At 33.8% G+C, this 20,687-nt stretch overlaps 4 protein-coding genes across 4 annotated transcripts; 1 reads left to right on the top strand and 3 right to left on the bottom strand.

The window, feature by feature from the left end:
- Nucleotides 1–317: 317 nt before the first annotated feature.
- On the bottom strand, nt 318–1,055 carry LOC110720695. The gene has a single exon (XM_021899748.1). The coding sequence runs from the start codon at nt 1,053–1,055 to the stop codon at nt 318–320; it is 738 nt and encodes a 245-aa protein (XP_021755440.1).
- Nucleotides 1,056–4,220: 3,165 nt separating this feature from the next.
- Nucleotides 4,221–5,760, bottom strand: LOC110720697. Its single transcript, XM_021899749.1, has 2 exons — nt 5,644–5,760; nt 4,221–5,042 (listed from the first exon to the last, which is right to left on the bottom strand). The coding sequence occupies exons 1-2, from the start codon at nt 5,758–5,760 to the stop codon at nt 4,221–4,223; spliced, it is 939 nt and encodes a 312-aa protein (XP_021755441.1).
- Nucleotides 5,761–9,046: 3,286 nt separating this feature from the next.
- On the top strand, nt 9,047–9,784 carry LOC110720698. Its single transcript, XM_021899750.1, has one exon. It carries the CDS (start codon nt 9,047–9,049, stop codon nt 9,782–9,784), a length of 738 nt encoding a protein of 245 aa, XP_021755442.1.
- A 3,764-nt stretch (nt 9,785–13,548) lies between these two features.
- Nucleotides 13,549–14,295, bottom strand: LOC110720699. The gene is made up of 2 exons (XM_021899751.1): nt 13,870–14,295; nt 13,549–13,773 (listed from the first exon to the last, which is right to left on the bottom strand). The coding sequence occupies exons 1-2, from the start codon at nt 14,293–14,295 to the stop codon at nt 13,549–13,551; spliced, it is 651 nt and encodes a 216-aa protein (XP_021755443.1).
- Between the last annotated feature and the right edge of the window lie 6,392 nt (nt 14,296–20,687).

The following is a 20,687-nucleotide window of genomic DNA, read 5'->3' on the forward strand; positions in this document are numbered from 1 at the left end:
ATTTATATATTAACAAATTTTTAATAATAATTCATTAAAGAAACTTATTTTAACAATGTAATTTTATATAAAAAAAACAGATAATTAGTTTCAATATCGATCTAATAATTGACTTCAGTAAATGTAAATCATGTATCTCTTCATACTGTCAAATTCAATTTAGTCAGGTTTCAAGAAATTTGGTATGACTGAAATAAAGATTGAAAGCATAAACTTGAATAACACAAATATAATTAGAGAGAATTGTATGTATAGTATATTCATTTGTATAGTATGTTCAAGTATCAAAAAATTTTGTACAGAGATGAATTTCTATTCTAGTTGCTAAGGACATTGAGAAGAGTTGATCTGGTCTTCACCAAATGCCTAAACAATGATTCCAAAACTTCATCGATTTCTTGAATTTCTGACTCTAAATTTAATAGTTGTGACATATCAACATTCACTTTCTTCACAAGAAGAGCATCAACAGCATCAAAGGATGTTGCTGCTTTCTTCTCAGATCTTTGGCTAAAGAAAGACCAGCTACTCTTCTGTGATCCACCGATGTAAGACAACAAGGAGTTAAAGACTTCAGCAGTCAGCGCTTGCACATCCTTGAGCATGCTCTCAATGGCAACGGGCTCAACTGCATTGATATCTTTTATGCACTTCTTGATAGTCTTCTTGGAAGCTCTTCTGGTTTTTAGATATTCAGCGACTTCACTGGTAATGTCAAGTTCACCGCTGCACCTTCTTCGAAGAACTGATTGAATGTTTTGGATCTGTTCCTTTGACACGGCCAAGACATCTCTAGATGTTGAGCAAATGTCAATGAGTCTTAGAGATCCATCCAATACTTGTTGAGATTGAGATACGGTTTTCTGATTTTGGGGCAATTGAAGAAACTCTTCAACTGATTTGTATAAATCATTTAGACCACTAAGTTTGGTGGTCAAGGATGAAGTAGAAGCAGCTTGAGAAGACCTCAATCTGTTTAATTGTTGATCCAATTGCTCAGAAACGGGGTGAGAGTTTGAGGGGAAACTGAATGATCGAGTATGGATAGAAGCCATTTTGATATTGTTTTAAAGTTTGTTAAGAGGCTTAGAGTTGTAAGAAAGTTTTGAGTTGTTGAATATCTCATTCTTTTGGCTCTATTTATACCAAAGTAGGAGAAGACAAAAGGAATCAAAATATTAAATGAGACTCGGAGAGATAACATGCTCTTACTTGGGATCGTTTCACATTGTCTCTTCACAGCAAACTAGCCAACTCATGAATTGATCAATATGAACTTTGCTTACATTACACAAGTAGTTGATATTACTAATTGCAAGATGTTTTGTCATACAACAACCAGTACAAAATCTGCAAGATGATGTCTTATTTTAATCCGCTGTTTGTTCATGTCTATAACTCTCAGCTAATATAATTTCTGCATTCCCTGGTTCCAGAGTAAATCATGTGGTGATCAAGTATTATATTCAGAGACAAAATGTAGGTATCATGATCCTATAAATGCGCTATACACGAGTGGGAATGGTGAGTACTTATCTCTCCTTCGCTGCAATGCAAACTCCAGAACCGTACCCTTTGTGTTCCCTGCTCATTTGCTGCAATGCAAACTTCATCAGTCATCCATGTTCCATGCTCAACCGCTGCAACGCAAAGTCCATTACCCAACCGTGTTCCATGCTTGCAATGCAAACTCCAGGCAATATCTCACTTAGGCATTTCATCAAACACCTTGCGGGTGCAACAAATACATCACATGATGAACTCACTATGAACCTTGGGCAACAAATGGTATCAAAAGGGGCATATATATAAGAAATTCAGGATTATGTGAGGCTCAGAAGATAAAGAGGAAGTGGATAAAAGCAAAATGAAAAGTTAGGGTTTTTGGCATAAATTCAAATGATGGTATTAAAATCATACAAGTATAATAGAAGGTTGTTTACTGCAGTATAGTTTTGCTGAAGATGGCGGTGGTCTGGTGGACCTGCCCATAATGTAGAAGAGTTTGGGGTGGTTTCTATGATTTAATTGCAAAGGAAGCCGGAAGTTTTTTACAAGAATACGAGTAAGAATGTTAAGAGGTTTTTTTTTTTTTTTCCTAAAAATAAAAGTTAAGAGTTTTTACAAGGTAGTACAAATGTACAATACTACAATGTACGAGTACCTACTATTCACTGACTAAAGGACCAACATAGCTTTGGAATCACCAGCTTGATTTGGCCCATGTCACCACACGACTGTTAAAATTGTTGAGGAGAAGACGCATGTTTATAATAATATGATCACTCTGCCACAGGGTAGCCCGTAAACGTTAAATTGAGTTGATAACTACTTCGTAGCTTTGTTCAATCACAAGATGGGTGCCCTTGTGAAGAAAAGAAGATTATTTCTCAATTATGAAGGCAGCAAAGATAATGTGGTGAGTCGAAAATTTAAAGTATAAATTTATTCTCAACACGTATGACTTCTCTCTTATAATCAATTGACACCTTACATAGAGATGTTAATTCGAATACTTGGGTCAAGTTCGGTGAGGTCAAGTCTACTTCATCGTGCAAAATTATTGTGTTCATACGAGTTGAAATTTGAATCGAATTTTTAGGTCAAATAAAAACTCAAATTAGATTGTGTTTCATATTAACCATAAGACTATTAATTTCATATGTTTTGGATTAATTGTAACACTATTAATTTCATTTGTTTTGGATTAATTGCAAGGACTTCCTTATTGGAAAAGAAGCACCAATATTAAATTGCTCCATTTTTTTTGTATACTAATCTTGTTCTTCTATTTCACACAATATAATAGTACTCAACTCTACAACTACATCTTACAAAATTGTTTCACTTATAACCCCACATTATGTTACAAAATCTGAATTTATTTCACATACCGATATATATTTTCTTAAACTATATGCAGTGCAGTGTAGCGATTGATCTAAAACAGATTAATTTATAAATACTATCCTTCATTTTTACATCAAGTACATGAAGAAGCTAAGTACATCAATGCAGAAAATAGTAGATAGATTTCTTACCTTAAGTGTTACTCCTCACAGATCTTATACAAGCAAAAACTAATAGACATGAACAAAGTCAATTCATGTACTAATCTTATAGATGATAACTTATTTACAACATTACTTTCGAGCTAGCCAGCTAGGTGAAATTTTGGTAATATAAAATAAAACGTATGATTTGCATGAGTTACAATAAACTTCAGATAAAGAGAAAAAATCATTTTGTTATGCAATTAACTAATCTTTTTCATAAAGCATTTCTTTACATAAACAAAGGCAGAGAAGTCAAAATGCAAATCTTGTTTATACATTAAGGTAAGGGAGGACAAGTAATGGAATCTTATATTAATCCGTGAAAGATTACATGATTTTACTTTTCTATAGAGGGCTTTCAAGGTTATGCACTTATGTTTCATATTGTCTCTTCCTAATCAACTGGCCAGCTAACTATAGCACGAACGATGCTTGGATAACTGATTTTGGATTGTATATAATGATCTTACGTACAATGTCATATACTGCACCCTGTACGTCTATCACGATCCTAAGCAACAGCTATGCACGAGTGTAAACGACTCTATTTATCTACTAATAATGAGTAGAAATCGTCATGTTTTTAAAATGGATTGAGTAAAATTTGAAGTATTCCCTTTAAAAATGTAAGAACTCGTGTGCATGATCCTAGAATAAAGGTGAGTGCCTGATTGTAGGAGACCATGCAATATTATGCATTTATGCTACAATATATTTTGAAGTTCCTGCAGACAAATGGAATATTAACAGCTAATGAGCTAACAATTCATGAGTCCATTCAAGTCATTCAACGCGTACCTTCACATGGAGTCATCATTGTGATAATCAACCTTCATTTAATCATAATGTCTATTAAGCGAAAATGATCTTATTATTATTCTATTTTAATTTTTAAAAAAAAAATTCATAGAAGATAATCCTTTTTTGCCAGATAATTTCAAATTAGAAGTGATTAACTTGAGTAAATCATGTCTTTATTTGTACCGTTAAATTTGTTTATTTTCAGGTTTCAAGCCTCTGGTAACTTTAGTACGATTGAATGAATGATTGAAAGCAGAAACTTAAAGAACACAGATATAATTAGAGCGAATTGTATGTATAGTATATTCATTTGTATGTATATTCACAGTATCAAAAATTTTTGTACAAGGATGAATTTCTATTCTAGTTGCTAAGGACATTGAGAAGAGTTGATCTGGTCTTCACCAAATGCCTAAACAAGGATTCTAAAACTTCGTCGATTTCTTGAATTTCTGACTCTAAATTTACTAGTTGTGACATATCAACATTCACTTTCTTCACAAGAAGAGCATCAACAGCATCAAAGGATGTTGCTGCTTTCTTCTCTGATCTTTGGCTAAAGAAAGACCAGCTACTTTTCTGTGATCCACCGATGTAGGATAATAAGGAATTAAAGACTTCAGATGTCAATGCTTGCACATCCTTGAGCATGCTCTCAATGGCAACGGGCTCAACTGCATTGATATCTTTCAAGCACTTCTTGATTGTCTTCTTGGAAGCTCTTCTGGTTTTTAGATATTCAGCGACTTCATTGGTAATGTCAAGTTCACCACTGCATCTTCTTCGAAGAACTGATTGAATGTTTTGGATCTGTTCCTTTGACACTGCCAAGACATCTCGAGATGTTGAGCAAATATCAATAAGTCTTAGAGATCCATCTAATACTTGCTGAGATTGAGATACGGTTTTCTGATTTTTGGGTAGTTGAAGAAACTCTTCAACACACTTGTATAAATCATTAAGGCCACTAAGTTTGCTTGTAAGGGATGAGGTAGAAGCAGCTTGAGATGATCTCAATCTGTTCAATTGTTGATCCAACTGCTCAGAAACGGGGTGAGAGTTTGAGGGGAAACTGAAAGATCGAGTGTGGATAGAAGCCATTTTGATATTGTTTTTAAGTTTGTTAAGAGGCTTAGAGTTGTAAGATAGAAGATTTGAGTTGTTGATTATCTCATTGTTTTGGCTCTATTTATACCAAAGTAAGAGAAGACAAAAAGAATCAAAAATTAAATGAGACTATGTGAGACAACATGGACTTCCTTGGGGTTGTTTCACGTTGTCTCTCGTCAGCAAACCAGCCAACTCACGAAGCGATTGATGATGAAATTTTCTGTTAAATAATATACTTCATACCAATTAATAAAATGAAATGAAGGATATTTTGTTATACAACCACCACTACAAAATCTGCCATATGATATCCTATTTTAAAGTAGCATCTTTCAGCTGTTTGTTCTGTGTCTTTTAATTCAACTTAAACAGCTAATGTATTTTCAAATCATGTGGTGATCAAGTATAGTATTTTGCGACAAAATGTAGGTACCATGATCCTATAAATGCGCTATACACGAGTGGGGATGAGGAGTACGTATCTCTCATTTGCTGCAATGGAAAACCCCATAAACCATCCGTGTTCCACGCTTTTTCGCTGCAATGCAAACTCCACAACTCGTCTGTCGGTCTGTGCTCCTTGCTCTATAACCCATCCGTGTTCCATGATCTTTCACTGTAATGCAAACTGCATAACCCGTCTGTCGTCAGTCGATCTGTGTTCCTTGCTCATTGCCGCAAATGCCATAACCCGTCTCTGTTTGGCATCCTCAGCAGCTGAATATTGAATACTACAGAGCAGTATACCACAACCCATCTCACCATATGGACACTGTATCGACGAATCACCCATTTTAATTTTTATCATACATATCAATCACTATTAACTTAATTATATCTTATACCCTCATTTCCCAAAGTCCTATAAACTGAAAAGCGTTCCAAGAAGCAATTTCTCTCTTTGGCATTTTATCAAACACCTTCTCGGCATCCTCAAAATCAGCAGCTCTGATATGAGGCATCAAATGTAATCAAATTATATATTGGAATGATGGGATTGCAGTCATATGTTAGTCGGATGAGACGACAATGGGCTCGAGAAGTTCGGTGTGACGAAGATGGTGCTTTTGTAGGTTAGGTGATATCCATTTTGGAAAAGAAAAAACAATGATGACACCGTGAGCAGAGGTTCTGAGACTAGAGCCATCAATTCAGGTATTAAGGTTGGGTTTGGATCGGGCCATGTTAGGTTTTGATTCATATTCAAATCGGTGCCTTTCGGGTTAATAAAATCTCCAAGTTAGACTAAAGTTTAAATCAGATTGTGTCGTTTATTTGTCTTTTAGATTTGGGAGTTTAATTGGCGTCAAATTAAGGTTAAATTCAATCATTTTGGGTTCGAGCAAAATTAAGTTGGATAGTTAGTAAAATTGGGCTTAATCGAGAAGTAGGTTGATTTATATTAGGTTAGGTCAAGTTCAAGTCGGGTCACTTTTGAGCTCAAGTCTACTTCGAGTAAGATCAAAATATCAATTCAAATCAAGTTTGAATCAATTCATTTCTCAATCTAGACAAATTTGTATCAATATTAATAACTATGCTACTAATAAATTTTTTATACAACTTTTATATGTATTATACATCAATACATGACCGATAAAACATAACTAAGTTGGGTCTAGTGTATTTTTTTTATGTGATAAAAAGATCGATTGTATTCTTGTTAAAATTGTTTTAATAGGTATTTTCAAAATACATATTCTTTATAATTTTTACTCTGTATAAGTAACCATTTAAAATTTTAAGGGTCAAAATTATACGTTGATAAGCATGCAGGTGAAAATATACAACTTAAAATTTGAGGAAATATAATAATTCATTTTTGGGCCCACTTAAATTAAAACCCTTCACTCCACTTTTTCTGCTTTTAACCAATGATCATTCTCTTATATTAGAAAAATTAGACGACTTTTACTTGGGAATAGGAAAGAATGATATTAGTAAAACCATATAATAATATGAGTAGTAAATATACATACAAAATAACTCAAAATGAACACAAGCTTGAATATTTTGAATTGTTTTAAAAAGGTACGCGTGCTCCTTCGTAAAGTAGCCGAGCTTTGGAGCAAGATGGAGAGGCTAGAAAAGGCAAGGGGCTCTCCATCTCTAGGAGGATTGTGTCCACGATTTGGTAATCTAAGCTTTGCTTCTTCTAGTCAGTTCAGGGTGAAGTCATAACAAGGTAGGCGTAGGGGAACCTGTGGCTAGATTGAATCCTTCGCGATAGAAATGCCCTCTTCCCCCAATCAACTAAGGGCAAGCCCCGCTCCCCCTCATTCCACTCATCCAGCCTTCTTTGCAAGATAGGGTGAGGAGCGTAATTCATAGTTTCAAAGAGTTTTTCATTGACAGGGCGTGACCCACTAACACTTCCATTTAGATAAGTAGGTGTTATCCATTAATGAGGTCTAATCGCAAAGATGAGGACTTGTACACGAATGTACAAAAGGTCATTGGTTTCAATCCCCCAATTCAGTTGATAAAAACAAATTAACTGCTTGTTTGGTTCAACATGGGAAATAAATTCCCACGTGAAATCATATATCTGGGAAGTTTTTTCCCTTACTTATTGCATAAAAGTGTTTGGTTGACATCATGGGAATTAGTATTTTCTAGGAATAACTTCTTACGCATGGTAGGAATTCACTCACCTATGGGGTTTGGTAAGTTATTTCCCATATTACGTGAGAATTTACATTCCCCTTGAAAATTTCATTTCCTAGGAAATTTCCAACCAAACATAACCATTGTTTAGTTATTGCCTAGGAATTTCTATTTTCAAAGGAAATATATTCCAACCAAACAAGCACTTAAATGGGTAAATTTGTAAAAGAAAAGGAAAAAAAAAACGATATTTATTATGCCCTATTTAAATTGATCCATTTCTTTTAAAAAAATAAAATAATTAGTGCATTATGCTTCATAACCCTCCGCCTTCCCTTGTTGACAAACCCACCAACACCGCCACAAACCCCACTGTGTTATCACCAGATCAACCACCATCTTCGTCGATACTGTACTATCTCCTCCACTAAATCCTCGCTTACGAACCCCTTATCTTCACTTTCATCATCTGATATATTGTTTGCACGAAGAAGGTGTTCGATGAAATGCCTAAGAGAGATATTACTCCTTGGACTGCTTTGATTTCTGAATTGGAGTTTACTTTTTTCTGCCTATTCTCAAATGGAGGCTTTGAAGAGGGGATAATTAATTTCTAGTCCTATATTGACAGGGAGAAATTGGATATGAAAGTCATAGACAGATAGTAATGTGTAATGCAGTGATTGATGAATGGTTGATTTGTCGATAAAGCGTGTGAATGTGTGATGAGTTTGGCAATATGGACTAATTTGGCGTATAGAGCAAATGAGCGTTGAACACGGATGGGTACTGGAGTTTGCATAGTAGCAATTGATCTGAGTGTGGAACATGGACGGGTCATGGAGATTACATTATATTGCAGCGATTGAGCGTGTAACACGGACTGATGATGGAGTTTACATTGCAGCAAATGAGCATGGAAGATGGAACAAGGATGGGTTATATATATGAATTTGCATTTCAGCAAATGACAGATGAGTACTTGTGTATAGCGCATTTGTTGGATCATGATACTACATTTTGTCGCGGAACTCTATAGTTGATTACCACATGATTTCCATTGGAACAGGGGATGCAGAAAACACATTGGCTGCGAGTTTATAGACATAAAGGAAACAGCTCTTAAGGAGCTTGATTAAAATAACACCACATCTTGCAGTTTTGTACTGGTTGTTGTATAACATAATATCCTGCAATTCATTTATTTAATTGATATCAAGTCTATGATAATATTCACAGAAAATTTTATCAGTAATCGATTCGTGAGCTGGTTAGTTTGCTGTGAAGAGACATCGTGTAACAACCCCAAGGAAGACCATGTTATCTCTCTGAGTTACATTTATATATTTGATTCCTTCTGTCTTCTAGTATCCTGGTATAAATAGAGGCTTCAGAATGAGATATCCAACAACTTAAAACTTCCATCTTTCAACTCTTAAGCCTCTTAACAAAAATAAAAAAGAATATTTAAAATGGCTTCCATCCATACTCGATCTTTCAGTTTCCCCTCAAACTCTCACCCCGTTTCTGAGCAGTTGGATCAACAATTGAACAGGTTGAGATCTTCTCAAGCTGCTTCTACTTCATCCTTGACCACCAAACTTAGTGGTCTAAATGATTTATACAAGTGTGTTGAAGAGTTTCTTCAACTGCCCCAAAATCAAAAAACTGTATCTCAATCTCAACAATTGTTGGATGGATCTCTAAGACTCATTGACATTTGCTCAACATCTCAGGATGTCTTGGCAGTGTCAAAGGAACAGATCCAAAACATTCAATCAGTTCTTCGAAGAAGGTGCAGCGGTGAACTTGACATTACCAATGAAGTCGCTGAATACCTAAAAACCAGAAGAGCTTCCAAGAAGACTATCAAGAAGTGCATAAAAGATATCAATGCAGTTGAGCCCGTTGCCATTGAGAGCATGCTCAAGGATGTGCAAGCGCTGACTGCTGAAGTCTTTAACTCCTTGTTGTCTTACATCGGTGGATCACAGAAGAGTAGCTGGTCTTTCTTTAGCCAAAGATCTGAGAAGAAAGCAGCAACATCCTTTGATACTGTTGATGCTCTTCTTGTGAAGAAAGTGAATGTTGATATGTCACAACTATTAAATTTAGAGTCAGAAATTCAAGAAATTGACGAAGTTTTGGAATCCTTGTTTAGGCATTTGGTGAAGACCAGATCAACTCTTCTCAATGTCCTTAGCAACTAGAATAGAAATTTATCTCTGTACAAAAATTTTTGATACTTGAACATACTATACAAATGAATATACTACACATACAATTCTCTCTAATTTTATCTGTGTTCTTCAATTTTATTCTTAAATCATTCTTTCAATTGTACCGAAGTTACTACATCCTTGAAATACAAAGGGTAAAAAAATCTGACAGTACGAATTGCATGATTTACTAAATTTTATAAAATAACAGCAAGTAATTATCAGTTTCTGATATGAAATTACAGGAAAAAAAAAAAAAAAAAAAAAAAGTTTTTCTATTAGAAATAAATAAATTAAAAAAAAAAAACGGAATAATAAAAATACAGCAAGTAATTATCAGCTTCTGATATAAAGGTTAATTATCAGTTTATCACAATAATGAATCCATGTGAGGGTACGCTTTGAATCGACTAAAGAATGCATGGCTTATTAGCTGTTAATATTCTAGATGTCTGCTGGAGAGCTTTATAATTATTGTAGTAAGGGTGTGCATGAATGCATAAAATTGCATGGTCTCCTACAGTCAAGCACACTCCTTTATTCTAGGATCATGCACACGAGTTCTTACATTTTTAAAGGGAAGGTGAGGTTGAGATTCCTACATGTTCATCAAATTTTACTCAAATATATTTAAAAAACATGCTAATTGCTAACCATTAATTGATTTATTAGCTATCCTACTGATAAATGGTGTCATTCACACTCGTGCGTAGCTGTTGCTTAGGATCATGATGGATATACAGGGATCAGGATATGACATTGTATGTTAGATCAATATATGCAATCCAAAATCAATATTTTGAGCATCATTCGTGTTTTTATTAGCTGCCAAGTTGAGTAGGAAGCGACAATATGAAAGATGACCATGGATGCCCTTAATAGAAAAATATAATCATTTTATCTTTCATTGATTATATGATTCCGTTATTTGCTTTCTGTTACTTTCATTTATAAACACCTAAAAACGAAAGGTAAAGTCACCTTCTCTGCCTTTGTTTCCATCAACAAGCTAAAAATACTATAAAAAAAAAATGGCTCACACAATTGTAATATAATGGACAATAGTGCAGACTGATATCGTTTCAAGCCACCTTTACTTCATCAAAGCTATTTGTTCTGCAATGTTGGTGAGTTTGTTGATTCAACTTCCGCCAATTAACAAGCAAGCCTTATTCCAAAATCTGCACTCAAATTGAGTCGAGGAAGTCTTGGATATTCAATCAGTGCTAACTGCCAAGGACAAGGTGATACATCAAGGGGTGTCCTCATAAAATCAGAGGAATTCTTCCAAGATATTCAATCAGTAATAACGGACAATGTGCAGTGGTGAATTGAACTTGATTAAAATCACAAGTACAACGTGCAAACCCAAATTCTAGATTATGTGTAAGTACTTAGAATATAAGTTGGCTTTTGGAACTCAGTGACGCACGTTATTATAAAGATTAAAATAAATAACGTTCAATTGAAATATAATACTGGTTTTGAAGGAATGTGATATATAATGTTTTAATAAGGTTGTGTTATAATAAAAAGGATATTTTACATTATTATTTAATAAATAAATTAATTTGATTAATTTATTTATTAAATAATCTTTTTAAACAAAAATATCTTTTTGAATAAATCAACCTACCGGTTTTTATCATAAGCTTCATTCGGTTGTCATGGCTAAAATATAAGGGTTTTTGTTGAGGTAGTTGTGGATTGGTGAGCAAGCAAAGGAAGACACCCATGTCCACCACTTGTCACTTGCTCTCCACTACTTGGAGACATGTGTACGTGGGAGTTATGGGAGGTGTCTAGTGACTTTGCTTCCTCTATACATGCAATCTATCTCAGCAAGAACAACAATTCTTGAGCATCATTATTCCAGTGAGCAATTTATCTAATAGTGTGAGAGAGTTCCTAAATACTTCTTATATTTTCTTGTACGTTAGGTCTTGTATTTCTTACTGTAATTGGGACTTGGGGTATTTGTGAGAGTTGTAACTTGTGAGGGAAAGGAAGTTTCAGAGTCGAAACTTCTGAGAGAGTTGGGAACAAGTTCCGTTCTCGTGGAACTTAGTTCGGGTTGATTATTCACTTTGTAAAAGAGTTTGGTTTACATAGTGGAAATTTCGAAAAGCCCATATCATTTCTCTCTATTGTTTTACATAGTTTTTAATTCCGCAAAAAATTTACTACTTCACCTATACTACAATTCACCCCCCTCTTGTAGTAGCTATCTAGAACTTCAAACCAGATGATGAAAATTCTGCAGAGCATTAGACTCCTTGTTCAGGCATTATTTAATTAGAGTGGAGCAATTTAACAATTTTTCATAAAACAAATCCAAATCATCTAGAGTGATGTTCTCTAGAGTTGGATAGAATAATTGAACGAGTGTAAATTTAAACTATTTCCAAACCTATATATCCAAAAATACAGGGTCATAATCAACTATAAGAGATTAGTCGTTAAAAAAATGTACAAAAAGTGAATTGAATAAATACTAAATGTCTTTAATTAGTGAAAATTAGTGTTCTTCGGGACTCCTGAGCTGCAACTTAGAAGAATTACCTCCCCTAAGCTTGAACTAAACATCGTCCTTCAACGTGCTGAACAAGTGAGGGCAGTAAGGGATCCAATCGAGGGTAAGTTTTTAGTATGTACCACCATGTTAACATCCTATTTTTCGTTTTCAAAATGACTAGAGTTCATCCTAGCTATTACCCACTCTTCCTGAACTTCAGAGTCCTAGCTTGCTTGGCATGTAGATGTACGCCTTGGTTTGAGCTAATTAGTTGATCCGAGCCTGCTCAACAGTAGAGAATAGGGATGCCCTGAAGTCCAAACATATATAATGTCATAAACTGCCATTTTAAAATCTGATATAAGTTAGTTGATAAATCAGAAACCTTAACAATCAAACTCAGAATTAATTGTTAATACTATGAAATCATGCAACTAGGCAAGCAAAAGCTATAAAAATGGAGAAAGCATATAGAATTTTATAATAAGAGAAAGATAACAAGCTTCAATGGGTTATGTTTCTAATTTTCTCTTCTTACTCAACTTGCCAGCTAATTTATATCACGAACAATGCTTGGATTGACTATTGATTTTGGATTGTACATATATATATTGATATAACATATAATGCCATATCCTGCACCCTGTACGTCCAACATGATCCTAAGCAACAGCTACGCACGAGTGGAAATGAACCAAGAATAAAGGAGAGTGCCTGACTGTAGGAGACCATGCAATTTCATGCATTCATGCACACCCTCACTACAATATATTCTGAAGCTCTCCAGCAGACATATGGAATATTAACAGCTAATAAGCTATGCATTCATTAGTCAATTCAACGCGTATCTTCACATGGAGCTATTATGATAATCAACCTTCAATTAATCATAATCTCTTTTATTGGAAAATAATTGTATTTATTATTCCATTTTTATTAATATTTCTTCAAAGAGAAACTTTTTTTACCTTTGGATTTCACTTTAGAAACAGAGAATTACTTACAGAGTATAATACAGTAATTGACTTTTGTAATCATGTATCTTGTACTGTTAAGTATTGTTTTTACCATTTGTTTTTTCAGGCTTCAAGAGTCTAGTAACTTTGGTACGATTAAAAAAATGATTGAAAGCATAAATTTGAAGAACACAAATATAATTAGAGAAAAATGTATGTATAGTATATTCATTTGTATTTATTTTCAAGTATCAAAAATTTTTGTACAAGTATAAATTTCTATTCTAGTTGCTAATGACATTGAGAAGAGTTGATCTGGTCTTCACCAAATGCCTAAACAAGGATTCCAAAACTTCGTCAATTTCTTGAATTTCTGACTCTAAATTTACTAGTTGTGACATATCAACGTTCACTTTCTTCACAAGAATAGCATCAACAGCATCAAAAGAAGTTGCAACTTCCTTCTCAGATCTTTGGCGAACAAGTTTAGAGATAGACCAGCTACTTTTCTGTGATCCAGCGATGTAGGATAACAAGGAATTAAAGATTTCAGCTGTCAATTCTTGCACATCCTTGAGAATGCTCTCAATGGCGACGGGCTAAACTGCTTTAATGTCTTTCAAGCACTTCTTGATTGTCTTCTTAGAAGCTCTTCTGGTTTTTAGATATTCAGTGACTTCATTAGTAATGTCAAGTTCACCGCTGCATCTTCTTCGAAGAACTGATTGAATGTTTTGGATCTGTTCCTTTGACACTGCCAAGACATCTCGAGACGTTGAGCAAATATCAATAAGTCTTAGAGATCCATCTAATACTTGCTGAGATTGAGATACGGTTTTCTGATTTTTGGGTAGTTGAAGAAACTCTTCAACACACTTGTATAAATCATTAAGGCCACTAAGTTTGCTTGTAAGGGATGAGGTAGAAGCAGCTTGAGATGATCTCAATCTGTTCAATTGTTGATCCAACTGCTCAGAAACGGGGTGAGAGTTTGAGGGGAAACTGAAAGATCGAGTGTGGTAAGAAGCCATTATTGATTTTCTTTTTTAGTTTGTTTAGAGGCTTAGAGTTGTAAGATTGAAGTTTTGAGTTGTTGAATATCTCATTCTTTTGGCTCTATTTATACCAAAGTAACAGAAGACAAAAGAAATCAAAAAATTAAGTAATACTCAGAGAGAGAACATGGTATTCCTTGGGGTTGTTTCACATTGTCTCTTCTCAGCTGGCCAACCAACGAGGCAACAAGTCGATCGATGGTGGACTTTCTGCTAATATAAATATACTCCATATCAATTAAAGAAAAGATATGAAGGATCCATTGTTCTACAACAACCAATACAAAATCTGCAAGATTCGTCTTAATTTAATCCAACTCCTGTCAAATGTTTGTTAACTCCCAACATCTAATGCATTTTCTTTCTGTATCCCATTGTTTGAGTGAAATTCATGTGGTGATTAGCTTAGTTTTAGCATACAATATTCTGCTATAAAAATGAATATTATGATCCTTAAAATGCGCTAAACACGAGTGGAAAGGATTAGTACTTATCTCATACGAAGTATATAATAAGCTAGCCACGCACGCAGAGAGAGCTCAAAGAATAGCCAATTGCTTATTGTTGCCATGCTCGCGCTCATTCGCTGCAAATTCCATAACCATCCGTGTTCCCCGAATAATACTCTTCTTGCACCAAACATTGCCAAACACACAACGCTTTATACGCCAATGAACCCATCTTGTCCATATAAATCAATCACTACATTACACCCTGCAATAACCTTTATAAATGTCTAACTTATGCTCCTCAGTTTAGTGCTTGAACTTATCCCTTCATCCAAGCCCTCATTCGTGGGGATTCAGAAAAAGAACACGAAACACAGAAACAATAACGCTCGCCCTCAGGCTCAACCCCTTCCTGGCTACACATTCTATAATACAACGACATAGCTTCATTAGGAAAGTTACTAATGCCAAGTCGCGAAACAATGTATCAAAGCATCCAAGCAATAGCGCAAATATTTCATTTAGGCATTTCGTCAAACACCTTCCGGGCAATCACAAGAACGCAAAATTACAGATTACAATTGGAAAAAGCACATCCACCTTAAACTAAAATTATGTATCAGAATCTCAACCTTTGTCATTTCCAGTGCATATTTAGCCATGTGAGAGCTGCAATTTGGAGAGTTTGGATATTGGAATTGTTAAGTTTGAGAAGTGTGGAGAACAGTTCAAGAAGGCAAAGGGCTGACTTCAAATGGGCATATCTCAAAATCTAGAAGTGATATTGAGATGATTTAAGTTGCAGGTGATAGCCCGTCTCAAGAGCTTTCCAACGATTGGTCATAAGCTCGATTTGGTCAAGAATCGAGGGAGTTATGGCCGTTTCACGAAGAGTTGTCTGTGCAGTGCGGAAGTTCGACCGAACTTTTGAACAGTTTGGTCGAACCATTTAAAGAAATTGAGCTGCTGCTACTAACTGCCTTGTTCAACCGAACATTTGGCAACTTCGGTCGATCAGGGGTAGGTTCGGTTGAACCTCGTGCGTGCCCCTGTTTTCTACGGTTTTGCGACTTAAGCGATGTGGTTTATTTAAGACCGTAGGATTGTTTTATTTTGCCTAACACTATATATACTCTTGTTTTGTCATTTTAGAGAGTAAGAGGATGAAGGGAAAGATGTAGAAAGAGAGCCTCATGTAAAACCCAAACACTTAGTGTTTGAGAGGGTGAGTTTGGGGTGGGAGCTTTCATGGTGAGTGAAAGCTTGTAAACTACATTAATCTTCATCAAATTGTTACTCCATAGTGGATGGTGGGTTTTTCTCCTGGTTCTCGGGTTTCCCACAATAAATTCTACTTGTCTCTTTTATTACTTGTTTTTCTGTCTTCATTGTTGTTAATTATTGTTAATCACAAACTAGCTAGCACATTCGGTTAATCCTTTCAGTATTTTCACCGTCTAGAAGAAGAGTGTTAACATCATAAACTTTTTGTTTGTCCTCACAAATACTGTAATACAAAGCGATAATATAACCAGCGCAATAATATTAGTCGTACTTTATAATTTTGTATACCTTACAATTAAAAATTAGGGTTGAATAATATTTTTGAATAGAAACAAGGGTTTTAAGAGTTAATTTGTTTATTTGGTTTATTTGGAAAAAAAAAATTATAGAGTGATTTCTCAGGGATAAAAAAAGTGAAGAGGTTATTTCCAAAATATAATTTGGGTAGCTGTGAAAAGTTATTGTATTTGATTAACAATAACATATACCTTCTATTCTTTATTATACCTAGCTTCATTTGTTCTAAATAGTTGTACTTTCCCATAAAAGAATCAAATAATTAACTTAGTCAAAATATTTGCTCATTACTTAGGTTTGGAGTTTTTGGCCCATACTAATCAAATATTTAACTTAGTCAAAAGCTTATTGAAAAGAAAATAAAGTCAATGTTTTTATACAATGTTTGTCTCCACTTCGCCAAAATGTTAAAGCAAAAACTTGGCTTTAACCATTCCATTTCGACAATAACATAAATTTTTGCATTCCTTTTGCTCACATCTCTGTTCAAGTAAAGGACGAATAAGCGCCCTGCAGATGAGTACAAAATTGTTATAGGCTAATTATTTTGGTGTTTAAAGTGTCACACGAGTATGTGATGAGAATCAATCCCAAGATCACCTAAAATCGGAGGGGGTTCTAAACACTTGAGCTATCCCTCACTCTTTGTTTTAGGCTAATTAAATCCTCTATATATTTTTTTTTTCCGTTTTTGTGTCACTCATGAAAAATTACTTCCACCATTCTCTTATATGTTGTCGCATTTAGGGTCAAATAAGAAAGATGAAAATGATTTTATGTGCATATATTTATACACATATATGTTCATATCGCATTTAACAACATAAACATGACCATAATTGAGTTCAGATGCATGCCTTGCTATGGCGCGGCGAACGAAATTCAGATGCTTAACTCATTGTGAACAAACATTATGAAGCAAATTAAATGGTGTGCAAATGATACCGAGAAGTTTTGCTAAGGTTATGATGACTTGGTTACTTTTGCTTAGTATAAGGCCATATTACAAATTGATGACATGTTATTTCTCATACTTGAAACACTTTCATTTTTATGCTTGTGAATGTTTAATTTTAATTATTAATTAATATTTTTAATTTACATTAAGTAAGGTCCCGTTCACTTCACCTTTATTTTGCCGAACATAAATTATTTTTATTAAACTAAAATTATTTTTGCTAAACTTAAATTGTTTTTGAAATTATTTTTACTAAACTGAAATTAATTTTACTAAACTGAAATTATTTTTGCTGAACTGAAATTATTTTTACTGAACTGAACTTATTTTTGCTAAAGTCAACTTATTTTTATAAAATATTATTTTTAAGGTAAAGTGAACAGGACCTAATACTTATAAAAGTTGGTAGATATTTTAATTTGTAGTTCTACAATAATAATGAGACAACTCTAAATAGATCATACGTGGCTATTTTATTGATATATATATATATAGAGGAGGGATCCGGTAAGAACCCCTCCTTATATAAGAACCCAATCTTATATAAGAACCCCTCTTTATGTTCTAAACTTTATTCTACTTATGTTCTAAAGTTTTCCTATGTTCTAATTTTTTTTTGCTTATGTTCTAAATTATTTCATATATTCTAAATTATTTTTTCAGCTTATGTTCTAATTTTTTTTTCCTATATTATATTGTTTTTTCAGCTTATGTTCTAATTTTTTTTTCCTATGTTCTAAATTAGTTTTTCAGCTTATGTTTTAAATTTTTTCCTATGTTCTAAAATATTTTTCAGTTTATGTTCTAGATTTTTTCCTATGTTCTAAATGTTCATTTGTTTATGTTCTAAATTTTCCTATGTTCTAAATTTTTTTTCCTATATTCAGTATTAATTTTTCAGCTTATGTTCTAAATTTTTTCCTATGTTCTAAATTATTTTTCCTATGTTCTAAATGTTTGCATGCTTATGTTATAATGATTTCCTATGTTCTAAATTTTTTTCCTACATTCTAAAATTTTTCTTATGTTCTAAATTTTTTTCTATGTTCTAAATTATTTTTTCACCTTATGTTTTAATTTTTTTCCTATGTTCGATTTTTTTTTTTCAGTTTATGTTCTAATTTTTTTCTTATGTTCTAAATTATTTTTCATATGTTCTAAATGTTTGTTTGTTTATGTTCTAAATTTTTTCCTATGCCCTAAATTATTTTTCAGCTTATGTTCTAAACTTTATCCTATATTCTAAATTACTTTTCCTATGTTCTAAATGTTTGTTTGCTTATGTTCTAAATTTTTCCTATGTTCTTAATTTTTTTTCCTATATTCTTAAATTTTTCTTATGTTCTAAATTTTTTTCCAACGTTCTAAATTTTTTCCTATGTTCTATATTATTTATTATGTTATAAAATTTTTCTACCTATATTCTAAATTTAAGAAAACCCCAATTCAATTGAAGCATGAACCCTAATTTCATAAAACCCTCTATTTACCCCAATTATAGTGGAATTTGGTGAAGAAAATGCAAATTGAAGTTGGGAGAGCTATTTTGAAGAGAAACGGGGAATAAACCGATTACTAGTGTTCATAAACAACGATGTAGAGGAAGAAGAAGAGAAAGGACGATTTTGAGGGTAGGTAGCTGGGCTAGTTTCGGGGTGGGTGACGAGTTGATTTTAGATCGATTTTAGGTGGATTTCGGGGTGTATACTTTAGATTTTAGGTAGATGAGGGGTGGGGGCAAGTTTTTTTAGGATTTCGTTATGTTCCTTGCGACTGTCTGTCGGAATGTTTGATGGTATGCGGTTGAAGGCGGTGGTCGATGAGGGTTTGTTGAGGGCGGTGAGATGTGTGTGGAGGGCAGTGAAGTTGAAGGTGGTGGCCGGTGGGTTGTGTTGAGGGTGGTGGGGTAGATTGCAGTGGCTAGTGGTATATGTTAAGGGCGGTGAGGTTGATTATGGTCGTGGTTGTCGAGGAAATTGGTGGGTGATGCTGCCGGTGGGAGGATTGATTAATTAATAAATTGGAATTAAGGAGGATTGATGGTTGAAGGTTGAAGAAGGTAGGAAGGATGGTTGCAGAAGAGAGAAAAGATGGAGAGAGAAAAAATCTGGGGGGAAATCTGTCATAAGGGTCAAAATAGCGGTTAGTAGCCTTTAGGTGGGGCCCACAGACGGAAAACCCACCGGAATTTTGAAATGGGTGGTAATCTGAGTGATTATTTAATTTAAGGGGTGGTAATTTAAAAAAAATAAAAATTAAACCGGTGGTTATTTTGAAAATGGATACATTTTTGGGTGTGTAATTTAAAAATTTTCCTACTTATTGCTCCATATTACTTAATTTTGTAAAAATCAAATTAAATCATATATTTTCAAAAAAAATAATACACGTTCAAACAAAACTAATGAGATTCTACCGTATTTCCTCAAAAAAAAAAAAAAAAAAAAAAAAAAAAAAAAAAAGAAAAGAGAGATCTTACCTTATAATGTTTTATTTTCTTTAATGTTTTTTTATGCAAAAGCAGAAAAACCCCAAAAAAAAAATACACACTACGCAATAACTGAACAACTAAACAGGGTGTGTTTACCCAAGGATGTCCTTCAAAAGAAGACTTTTTATTCATTTGGAGGCGTATCAAAATAAACAATCCTCTATTTATGAACGACGACCCCCAAATTAGCCAAACAACTTGCTACCTTATTAGTTATTACCCTCCCTAAAACAATGAACAAAACGAAAATTACAACCAAAACACCAACAACTATTAAGAAATATGAAAGTAGTCTCCATTCTCCACCATGCCCTAGTGGTCTTGAAATTTTAGCGCAAGCCTTATTAGAAAATACAAGTTTATATTCTTGATAAACAATATATGTTTATAAAGTGGTAAAATTGTAAATAAATCAATAACTTTTCATTAAAAATGGACCCCACTGTTGTTGATTATTTACAAAATTATCATGCTGACTAGGCAAAATTGTTGTTTTATTTACAATTTTGCCACATTTTGCTTATCAAAGAGATAAATTGGGGTTTGCTCCAAACCTCAGCTAAAAAGTCGGCTTTATACGAAGTACATTGACATACAATTAAGATCAGATGATCAAAATATAATCAAATCGGACAATCTTGAGATCATCATATTATAAAAATTTAGTCCAAATCATATCATATAAGGGCTTTAGAAAATTTATTCCAAAACATGTTATTTCAAGGGAAGTTGCAAGTAAAATAAATTTAAGATGGTATAAGCGGTCAAAGCCCTCAAAGGTCATATCAAAGTAGTACTAATTAAAGACATTAACTGACATAGGATGGCTACGTGCTACAGTAGTATAGTATAGCACCAGAGTTGCAAAATCAGAGCAAGGAGCATATAC

Source organism: Chenopodium quinoa, unplaced genomic scaffold (genome assembly GCF_001683475.1).
Source record: "Chenopodium quinoa cultivar QQ74 unplaced genomic scaffold, ASM168347v1, whole genome shotgun sequence".
Lineage (NCBI taxonomy): Eukaryota > Viridiplantae > Streptophyta > Magnoliopsida > Caryophyllales > Amaranthaceae > Chenopodium > Chenopodium quinoa.

Excerpts from the sequence above, each read along its gene's own strand:
- LOC110720697 (XM_021899749.1), bottom strand. The coding sequence starts at position 5,760 with ATGGGTGATTCGTCGATACAGTGTCCATATGGTGAGATGGGTTGTGGT. Across the intron at positions 5,043-5,643 it reads GACGGGTTATGGCATTTGCG|AGCCAAAACAATGAGATAAT; the intron begins GCAATGAGCAAG and ends TGGTATAAATAG.
- LOC110720695 (XM_021899748.1), bottom strand. The coding sequence starts at position 1,055 with ATGGCTTCTATCCATACTCGATCATTCAGTTTCCCCTCAAACTCTCAC.
- LOC110720699 (XM_021899751.1), bottom strand. The coding sequence starts at position 14,295 with ATGGCTTCTTACCACACTCGATCTTTCAGTTTCCCCTCAAACTCTCAC. Across the intron at positions 13,774-13,869 it reads GCTTGAAAGACATTAAAGCA|AAAAGTAGCTGGTCTATCTC; the intron begins GTTTAGCCCGTC and ends GCTGGATCACAG.
- LOC110720698 (XM_021899750.1), top strand. The coding sequence starts at position 9,047 with ATGGCTTCCATCCATACTCGATCTTTCAGTTTCCCCTCAAACTCTCAC.